The 11,040-nt window shown below is 36.7% G+C and overlaps 3 protein-coding genes across 5 annotated transcripts in view; all 3 read right to left on the bottom strand.

The window, feature by feature from the left end:
• The window catches only part of LOC141820036 (SWR1-complex protein 4-like), a 47,338-nt gene that overhangs the window by 5,326 nt on the left and 30,972 nt on the right, over positions 1 to 11,040 (bottom strand). The gene's annotated exons all lie outside the window — the stretch shown is intronic.
• On the bottom strand, positions 46 to 1,857 carry LOC141820026 (putative polyamine transporter At3g19553). The gene is made up of 2 exons (XM_074707308.1): positions 768 to 1,857; positions 46 to 684 (listed from the first exon to the last, which is right to left on the bottom strand). The coding sequence occupies exons 1-2, from the start codon at positions 1,784 to 1,786 to the stop codon at positions 141 to 143; spliced, it is 1,563 nt and encodes a 520-aa protein (XP_074563409.1). The 5' UTR covers positions 1,787 to 1,857; the 3' UTR covers positions 46 to 140.
• Positions 2,694 to 11,040, bottom strand: part of LOC141818041 (SWR1-complex protein 4-like) — a 12,389-nt gene continuing 4,042 nt past the window's right edge. Inside the window, exons 4-9 of the mRNA XM_074705635.1 lie at positions 5,610 to 5,720; positions 5,383 to 5,478; positions 3,552 to 3,623; positions 3,379 to 3,436; positions 3,259 to 3,293; positions 2,694 to 3,077 (exon numbers count right to left, since the gene is read on the bottom strand). Of these exons, the coding sequence (XP_074561736.1) occupies positions 2,997 to 3,077; positions 3,259 to 3,293; positions 3,379 to 3,436; positions 3,552 to 3,623; positions 5,383 to 5,478; positions 5,610 to 5,720 (453 nt within the window). The 3' untranslated portion in view covers positions 2,694 to 2,996. The remainder of the gene's footprint in view (positions 3,078 to 3,258; positions 3,294 to 3,378; positions 3,437 to 3,551; positions 3,624 to 5,382; positions 5,479 to 5,609; positions 5,721 to 11,040) is intronic.

The following is an 11,040-nucleotide window of genomic DNA, read 5'->3' on the forward strand; positions in this document are numbered from 1 at the left end:
ACTGCTGAGGTAATGAATTCCACCTTTTACTGAATAACAGGAAGGCACACTTTTGATATTTGACGAATAAAAAAAATCTATTTAACCTTTTTCATTAATTATTGTGTAGGGTAGCTTAGAAATTTCTAATACAAATGGATTTAACTCTCCATTTGGAAGGCACCATCCACCGAAATTTCCAAATCCAGAGGGTCCTTCTTGGCGTACGAATGGTCAAGCAAGAGGCTTATAGAAGCATCATCGTCGTCGACGTCGATGGTCTCTTGGTCCTGCACCAGGGCGGCGATGGAGCCGCTCTCCGGCGAGTCAGGGGTGGCGAGAAACGCAACCCATTTCCTGCTCCTCAGCTGCTCTATCGCAGGGTGTAGCAGAAACCCGACCAGCATGACGCTTCCACTCACGACGACGGTCCTCATGGAAGCCAAGCACATGACGAGGACCAGCAGAATTGCAGGAGGTACGCAAATGGCGACGGCGCCGCCGTTTCCTACCGGGATCCTGTACGGCCTGTGGAGGTCTGGCTTCTTTACTCTGAGTTTTATGAAGGCGGCGAACTCGAGCAGCATGCCGATGGAGTAGAGGAAGTTAAGGAACTCCACGATTTCCTGGAAGCTCATCGACGACAGGAGCAGGACGCCGGTCGCAGAGCATAAGATGCTGGTGGTCGGAGTGCCGTACTTGGATCTGCAAGGGGATCGGGAAAGGAAGAAGAAAGGAATCGGAGGAGAGAGATGGAGAAGAAGAAGAGGTGGGCGGTGCGGGCTGACCTCTTTGAGAAGATGGCCGGCAGCATTCCCAGCTCGCTCATGCCGAGCAGTTGGAAGGAGTCGCTGCTCATCTCGGCCTCGAACAAGCCCATGTTGGACATGGCGGAGGCGGCTTGGATCCACCAGCTGAGCCAAGCGCCGCCGATGGCCATGCCGACCTGCGCGAAGTAGCCGTCCTTCCACTCGCCGGTGGTGGAGGTGTCGAGGGCGCCCGTGCCGGCGAGCAGGGGGATCAGGTAAGAAGCCATGACGAGCACGACGGCGCCGAAGAGCGCCCGCGGGAAGGAGCGGCTAGGGTCGTCGACCTCGCCGGCGAGCGTGCTGGCCTTGTCCCAGTAGTTGAGGTTCCAGAACATGCTGTTGAAGTAGCCCCTGAAGTTGACTTTTTTCAGGTCGACGGCGAGCCAGCGGCGGGGGCGGATGCGGGGGACGGCGAGCAGAGCCATGACGACGAAGGGAGAGAGTGAGAAGGCGGTGAGAGCGACGGCGGCGAGGCCGACGATGTGGAGGCCGCGGTAGTTGAGGAAGGTCAGGGCCGCGGTGAGGGCGAGGAGGGCGGGGACGCGGGCGGCGGGCCGAGCGAAGAGGGGGAGGGACTGGCTGAGGTAGTCGAGGAAGAGGACCGGGTAGAGGGCGTTGTCCATGGTGCCGCTGACCCATTTCCAGAAGCCCTCCTGGAAGCTCCAGAAGGGGCCGAAGGCGGAGGAGATCCAGAGGACGTAGCCCCCGTTCTCGGGGAAGCTGGCAGCGAGCTCGGCGGTGACGAGAGCCTCCGGGAGCGACCACAAAAGGGGAAAGATGAGGAAGCCGAGGAGCGAGAGGAGAGGGCCGCCGCCGGTGGAGACGGAGTCCTCGACGCCGAAGGGGCCGCCGGAGACGTTGTAGAAGATCAGGGCGATTAGGGGGAGCACCGACAGCTTCTTAGGCGACGACGACGGCAGCAGAGGAGGAGGAGGAGGAGGAGGAGGAAGAGGGGGAGAGGCGTCGTCGGCGTACTCCGAGGCGGAGAGCTCGCCCATCCCTCCGGTGCGGGCGTTGACTGGATGACGAGGGAGGCGTCAGGGATTAGATTCGATCCGATCTCGCAATCGGCTCCTCTAGCTCTGCACGGGCCCCACGCATTATTATGCTTGCTTTTTACGGGAGGAGTTTATTATTAAATTAATTAATCGGATAGATGAAGTTTCGCGTGCAATCGGCGTGGCGAGTTGGGAGTGGACGGAGACTTTTCCAATCTAATACGGAATCTTCGTTACCAATCGAAAATAATTATTTATTAAAAAAATAAATCAAAAAATATAATTAATTATGATGAAGGAAGGTATTACTTGATTTCGTCCAGATTTAAATTTTATAATTAACTCAGCTATATTCCAGAAATTAATTTTCCATCATTTGTTATGGGCAAAAGGCGTACATAAATATCCCTAATAAATAGGTGTAAAATTTTAAGAGACCATAAGAAGTTCCTTAGAGCACTCAGAAAATCCCTCATTTTTTTTAAAAAAAATATTATACTTATAATTAATTACTTGCATTGGAATTATTTATCCACTCAACTGTTTGATTTTTATTTATTTATTTTTTAAATTTTTTTTCTTGCTAGTCGCGAGGCAATCTTCAGCACATATGACTAAATTTTAAATGGATCATTTTTTTTCTTTTTGAATAATTCAAATATTAAACTTTGACGATCCGACTGGATAATTCATCCATATCAAAATTTTTCATCGATTATTAAAATAAATCAGAATGACTTAACATTATAAAATTTTCAAATTCTCCTGTAGATTTTACTGACAAACATAATGGGAAAATATAAATTTGGAAGATAGACGTACACCTGAATTATTAAAGAAAAACAGTTAGATGAATCCATAAGCCATTATCTTTCTGGATTCTCACTTTGAACGACAGAATCATCCACATTTACAAGACATCTTTTCCATAAAACGTGCCGGTAATTTTTATCACAGTTAATTTGACAAATTATACAGAGAGTTAGAGTTTCATAATCAATCTTAGTACACTTGCAAAGACAAAGGTTCAGAAGTATGGATCCTTGTCTAAGTCACACAAGTTCAGAAAATCACAGATCGAGGTAACACGACCAAATGTTTGGTTAGTTTGTTGGGGTAATCTGCAGCAATCTTCCCATTTACTGGATGATCTATGGATAATATGACAATGTCTACCCTTTGTTTTCTGGTACATGGTTTTCCTCGCGCATCATCCATCGGAAGACTTCAATTTCCTAGGCCGTTTCGACTGGGGCGGTGATGGTGGCGCATCCATGAACCTTCCAGGAACCTTGAAAAGCAATGGATTTTTGTAGTAAACAAAACTTAATTAATGTTTCAATTAATCTTCCAAATTTTTTGTTTTATCTGATTGGAAGCAAAAAATGTGTAAATATCAAATTGAAACTTGGGAATAGTTTATGCATGAACCATTTAATTAACCCAAAAGTAGAACAAGTTGAATAACTAACCTTCCTTTTGTGGTCACGTTTGCTAACTCTATCACCTGCAAAAACGGGAAGTATATATTTTAGAACACCATATTCTTTTATAACATGAAACTAAACGAACTTTTTCTTCCTTTCACCTACCTCCAAAACCAAGAGAATCAGGGGCAATTGTCCGTTCAGCATCCCCACGATAAGCACGCTTTAACATTACCATTTAAAACAGTCAAGATGTAAACACAGACACTAGAGGTAACATCAAAGGAATCAAAAATGTTTTGGTGTTCAACATGTGATCATAGAAGACGACCAATTACCTTAGGAGTGCTTGGTGCTTCAGCATATGTATTGTCTCGGTTTGCAGTAGCTTCAGCCTCTCTATTTTGCAGCTATTTTATGCAACATAATAATAATAACAATAATAGTAATAATTAAAAACAAGAAGCTAGTTGTTTGAATGGCAGTCATTAATTACTAAAGATGATATGACTTTATATCATATGAAGATGTAACATCAAGAGTAGTTTCAAGAAGATCGATGTATATTTCATGCCACAGAAGAAGTTGCAAGATGTTCATTCTAGTGCTATAGGTCTTTGTAAAGAGGATGTGTTATGGATCAAATTATAAATATTAGGGACTTAATTATAAACACTATGTATAACAACATTTATAGTGTTAAAGATAAATTGATGAACAATAAACATAGCTATATGGGACTAGTATGGGTAACAAAATCGAATAATAAAGGGTTAAAAGGTGATTTTAGGCGATAAGTGGTCAACCTATTATGTAGCACTTAAGCAATAGACATGAATATAATATCAAATAAAATAGATTAATATTAACATTCAAACTAATATCTATCTAATAAAATATATTAATCAATCACATCAACTCTATAATCACAAATAAATAAGTGACAATTGATAAATAAGACATAATAATAATAATAATAATAATAATAATAATAAAATGCATTATATTTCATATTTCATTCAAATAAATTATAAACAAACATAAAGCATAAAACTATATTGGCGCATTGTTAGTGTATGCTACAAGTGAACCAATTTCTCAAATAAACCATTTTTAAAAGTAAATAAATGAACTCGCCTGGGCCACCAATGCAAGTATGCTAAGCCTCCTTTAGAAGTTCCATCTAGAATTGCTTATTGGCTAGGCAAGCAATCCCATTTCATTACCACCTAAGTAGTCATTGCCTAATCCCATTTTAGAACACTATATATAATCTTCTCCATTAAGTCATATAGGATGATTCAAGCTTTGAGTTGACTAGAAACTTATAACCTCTTGTTATTTTTGCCATCTTTTGTTCCCATATTTACAGGAATTTTGTTTCACCATTTTTTAGAATTTTAAGAGTGGTCAAGGAGCATGGTGGAGTTAAAGAGACAGTTACATACCAAAAGCAAACATTCACACGAGTAAAATTAGGGTCGGTTGCTAAAAGAACCACAATCGTATTGGTAGTTGATCTAGTTTAGGTTGGATCTTTATTAGCGTCCTTGCATTGCTTAACATTTTTCCCAGCTAATTAAGGTTGAATACATGGATCTACTCCCTTCAATGAGCTCGTCCTGTGAAGCTACAACACTTAATAATATTTAAATTAATTATTTTTATTACATTGACTATATTTTTGCATATCTTTACACATTGCACATAAAGACTAATAGATTTTACTCTTCTAAGTATAATATCTAATAGTCATCTTTAGCATACCAAATTTTTTTATTTTTTATTTAATCATATTGAACCTAATTGAAGGGGAGCTTGGCTCAACAGTAATCATGTGACTCGCTATCATGTGACTTGGAGGTCACGGGTTCAAATCTCGAAAATAACCTCTTGAAAGCATAGTAAAATTGTATACGATAAACTCTTCCCCGGGACTCTGCATTGACGGGAGCTTCGTACACCAGGCTGCCCTTTAATCATATTGAACCTAATTGCTCTTCAATATTAATAATCTTTAGTCTTTTAATTTTATTATAAATTGCCTCTTGGGAAGAGTTGAGTTGCTCTAGATGTTGCATCAATCATATTTCCCATAGGAAAACTTCAGCACAGACTGTTATAAAAACTTAACATTGACTGGAAATGGTAAAGTAGCATAATATGTACCTGTTTTTGTAGGTTGAGCAGTGTTAGTATCTCTTTTCTCAATTCAAGGTGTTCTGAACAAACTGATTTAGTTGGAACCTTTGGTTTCAGATGAACCTACAAAAGAAGATTAATAAACATAGTAAAGTTTATTTCATGTCTGATCAGACATAAAAAAAGAATATAAAAACAAAAGAAATCTCAATTATTTGTTATTATTGGGACAGATTGAGGAAAAAGAAACAAACCCCTAGATCTTGGAGTGTCTGATCAACCCTTTTGATGGTCCTCAAGCCTGCAGTTGAGTTTGCAGCTTGCACCATCTGGTCAAGTGCATGTGTTCTCAAATATACACGAAGCTGAAAAAATGTGATTAGTTGAGATAACTCCAAAGCAATAGAAAACACTATGAAAGGAAACAATTGACCATCAAATAAGCAGGAAACAATTTCCGATAAAAAAAATGTAACCATTTAAATAGGAATGTCTAGCAAGAATTTAAAATTTACATTTAATGATCATGGTACTCTGATTTTCTAATCAATTGTAAAAGATAGATAATCTTTGGCTTTGAACAGTATAAGCTCCTATCATAATGAAGTAACTACATCAAATGCACTATAAGGTTACGGGCGAACTGACATCTATGCAAATAATGAAATACCAGGCAGAAGACAGTAATCAACAGAAACGATGTTTGCCATTTTACTTAAAATATTGTTCACATTCTGCAGTATTCTAATGAAAGGTTTGAGGAACAGATACTTTATTGAGGAACATGATAAGCAGATACTTCAAGATGCTGAAGTGCAACAATGTAAGCTAAACTGTGTGTGGTCTGATGCTAATGCAGTGTGTGCAATAGCTCCATGTGCTAATAAAGATAACAACAACTATGTTTTTATCCTACTAAGTGCAGTCGAGTATATGAATCCTCCTATACCGTTGGATTCGATTTCCTATTATATCCTCATCTATATTTAAATGAATTTTATATTATTTTATTTGTTGCTAACAAAATTTAATATGTGTATTTGTCATAATCTCGCATAACCTATGTACATGTAAATATCATCTTAAATATGTCTCTCAAAATTTTTCCTCAATAGACACAACCCCGACTCTTTCTCTAATCTTATTATTTCGTATCCTTTCCATCCTCGTATATTTGCATATCCACCTTAACATTCTCATCTCTATGACTCTCATCTTTTGCTAGTGTACTGGATTCATAGCTTAATATTTAACTCCCATGATCAAAATTTCTCATACATTGCAACACAAAGCCAATGTCATATAAATTAATTAGCACATCAACATGATATCATGATGCAAAAAACATGGGCACTAACGATAGTGGATTTTTCTCAAGTCCCTAAGAAGCAACAAATAGTCGATCTTGGTATATCTTGAAGTGATATAGAACATTGCTTGTTGATGATGACCAAACAATCAAAATATCAAGTCAATAAGGCTAGAGAAGGTGCAAATCATGGATGTCGTAATCAGACCATATGATTGTACTGCCCTATCTCCCAAATTCGCTTATTCTCAACTATGATTGAAATTGGGTCACTATTTTACAAATCTACCATTTAAGCAACAACCCCTTATCATTTTTAGGTAGCATCTCAGTTCTGATAACCTTGACTTAGTGGAATATGCTTACATTCACATTAACATTTTAAAAATAACCATCATTAAAAGTAGATCTATCTTTTTCATATCATATTATCAAGAATTCTAATCAAGTCTTCTTTGATCTCTCTCTTCCTCGATTAATATGCATATTTGTCATGATCTCACAACGTCTAACTGGGGTACTTGTTGGTCCCCTAAGTACATGTTCACATCATTTTAAATGTCTCTCGAAGTTTTCCCTCAATTGATGTAACTTTGACTTTCTCTCTAGCATCCACCTTAGTATCCTCATCTCTGCGACTCTTATTTTTTTTGCTTATGTGCAGTGTGCTCGTTTCATAGCCTAACATTCAACTTCATATATCATAGCAAATCTAACTACCATTTTGTAAAACTTCCCTTTGAGCTTTAGAGGTACCTTATATCACAAAGAACACCTGATGTCTTCCTCCATTTTAATGATCTTTCTTGTATCCTATGCAAAATATATCTATCAACCCCTCCATCCTTTTACAAAATAAATCCTAGATACTTAAAACTTTCAATTATAAGTAACTCGTCATCTCCTATCTTTACAATTGTTTTGCTACTTCTTTTATAACTTCTAAATTTAAATTTCATATATTTTGTTTTTACTCTACTAAGTCTCTTTAACTTCTAGTGTCTTCTGCCAAGATCAAAGCTTAACATTTACTGATTCAAGTGTCTCATCGACCAAAATAACATCATCTACAAACAACATGCACTATGGTATGCCTGGTTATGTGTATTTCATCTATAACTAATGTAAAAAGATATGGAATTAGATTTGATCCTTGATATAACCCTATTTTTATAGGAAATGCTTTGGTTAATCTACTTGGAGTCCTCACCCTTATCATTACATCATCATACATATCTTTAATTGTTTTAATATACACTATGCTAACACATTTTTATCATAGAACTCTCCATATAATTTCTCTCGGGATTCTATCATAAGCATTTTCTAGGTCAATGAATATCATGTGTATGTCGATACTTTTCAATCAGTTATTTAAGAAGATTTATAACTTCTACTGTCGACCTTTCAAGCATGAAACCAAACAAGTTTTTAAATTTTTATATTCCTCTGACATGCTTAAATTTTCTAAGCTAAGTTGATCATCTAAATCTTCATTAAAAGTTAGTGAAAATACCTCTTTTCATCGTTTCTTTATCTTCTCATCCTTCACTAGTACCTTATTAGGCTCATCTTTAATGCATCTCACTTGGGTGACCGAAAGAATTCCAATAAATTTTCAACCAAAAGAATTGCAAAATTGTACAGATTTGAAAAAAAAAAAAAAAATGCAATGTTGTGATCCAATTAATAACTCATCATTCCTAGGTACGATCTCAATTATGTGAATCTTGGTATCATAACTTGAAATCACTTACCGTGTTAGACGACATAGTCGAAACGTATCATTCAAATAAATTAATAAAATTCAATATTATTAGACACGGACAATGTCTCTTCAATCATAGTATCATACTATGCCAAGACTCAACACTCTTTTGGCATGCTATAACACATGTTGAGATGAATTAAGATATTGTCTTTATCTTCTTCATCCTTCCATCTCCAATTCACCACCAGCATCATACACCAAAATGACGACACAATATTGAGTGTTATCTCGGCTAAAGACTAAAACTTTGACATGACTCAAAATTTTAAACCTTGGTTGCGATGGTTACATGATTTTATAGAAATTGAAATATAATGGAAAAGGACAAGCATAAAGGGGGGAAATATTCAATATGATGCTATATGGAAATAGTATGATAAATCTATACAAAATCAAGGGAATTTGATAATAATCAAAGGTAATACAAAAAATTAAATCAAATTGACAGAAAATACCTTCTAATATCTTTGTGTTTCAATCTCATTTCAAATGCATTGAAAGTAACTTCAATTTGCATTAAACATGTGCAAGAATTTCCAAATTAGAAACTAAAGTTAGATTATAAGCATACCACACACTTGCCACCAAGAATGATTGACTGAAATCAAATTAAAGGTTTCTCTAGCCTTAAGGAGACTGCAAAGACCTTTACGACATGTCCACCATCAACCACTACATAACATCAAATTGAATTATCCACTTGGCCCATAATGAATCACCCACTTAACCCAACAGTTCATCTACATTGAATAAGAAACAATTGTTACATCACAATTACACTTACAAATTACCACTGCCAAATCAAAAACCTCTCACACCCGACACATGATTTCCCATTTTCATAAGATTACTAGATAATATGTTGAAGAATGATTGTGCAAAAACTCTAATACTACTCTTTGATGAGTGATTGCAGAGGTAGAAGGCACAGCTTGGATAGCATGCCAATGGAAAATGTTGATGAAGACAACAATAAGGATACAAAAAAGGGCAAACAAGTTGGTGAGGTTAGCGATGATGTCGCATTACGTAGGAACATCACACCTTCTGATCACCAAGGCAATAATTATCCAGGATGCTATAGAGGACAGAAACGTTAATGGGAATGGTAGCATCACATGGATATCAATGTCGAGCAATAAAGATGAAGCAGGAGGACAGAGTCAAGGGGGAGGGGGAGACCATGATCAATATCATCCAGTAGTCTTCCCTCCAAACAAGAACATAATGCAAGTAATAGAGGATCAAAGTTTGTTGTGATACCATGATAGAATTTGAGGGATGAAATAATTTTAGATATATTGCGATATATTATGATGTTAGAGTCATTGCATGATTGTACAGAGATTGTAATGTACTAAAAAATAAAATCCATAAAAGGAAAATAAATATTTGATATGTTTATCAAGGTACACATAGAAAAAAATTGTAGAGGAATTTGAAAATAATAAAAGTTGAATCTAGCAAAAATAAAGAAAAACAAAGGGTGAATATCTTTTCTTTCACATAACTAATCAAAACAACTTTACAAGCAAAGATAGGGCTTGAAAGTGAACAAGTGATTGAGGTAAGAATTTTGTTATTAAATAAGAAAACCACAACAAAATATACTGGTTTTTTTTTACCCTGCCTAACACTTCAACCTAAGTCAACTGAGCCTATTAATAGTCTGCATGGATAGCTATTTAAAATACACACCTACAGCAACTTAATAATATATGATTCAGTCCCTATTAAAACTGCATAGGCTGCTTTTTAAATCCATGATCAGCTTGGAGAAATGCAAACTATATAAAGAAAAAGGTGGCTGGATATTACATCAAACAAATAGCACATCCAAATAATTATATAAAGAAAAGGTGGCTGGATATTACATCAAAACAAATAACACATCCAAATAAACTTAATTAGCAATATGGCGGCTTCATTTAAAGGTGTAGACTGGGATATATTAAAATGAATGAGCCCATTTGTGTTCATTATATTGATAGTCTATCAAACATAGAAATATCCCAAGGATACAAAAGATACTAAGTGTATTAGTTTCAGTCCAATTAAATAGTACAATGTGATTATCATGAGTAACTGCAAGATAATTCTTGTGTGGGTGTTATGTCTCCCTAAATTAAATTTAACAATTCTTCATTAATTTAATATTTTGCAAAGGCATTTATGTTTGATTTAATTGCAAATGTTGGAAACCAGCATACTAATTGCATATGTTATTTATCACAAAGTAGATGCTCCCTAATTCTATGGATGTATCATCGATTAAGTTCTTATACTAACAGTAAATTTGCACTTGTTACAAAAAATAGCCACTGGTGAACTGCTCTGTGTAGTGAATATGTATTATGTCTGAACCATTCACATGCTCATTCCAAAAGGTTTCTAGAAGTAATTTTCACATTTATACCTCAAATGCATTAAACCTTATCCTTATATTTCGAATGATACACAACCAGCAATAAGAAGAGAAGGGGAAAAAAGCGAAGAGTGAACTCTGCCATGATTATTGTTGTTGTTTATCCTTTGTTGATGATATGATGCATATTGAATTGGCATGCATCTGTGATGAGCAAATGTAGAAGAAAAAGAATAAAGT

This window comes from Curcuma longa, chromosome 2, assembly GCF_044706935.1.
Source record: "Curcuma longa cultivar G26 ecotype Majalengka, Jawa Barat chromosome 2, ITB_CL_G26_1.1, whole genome shotgun sequence".
NCBI classification, from domain to species: domain Eukaryota; kingdom Viridiplantae; phylum Streptophyta; class Magnoliopsida; order Zingiberales; family Zingiberaceae; genus Curcuma; species Curcuma longa.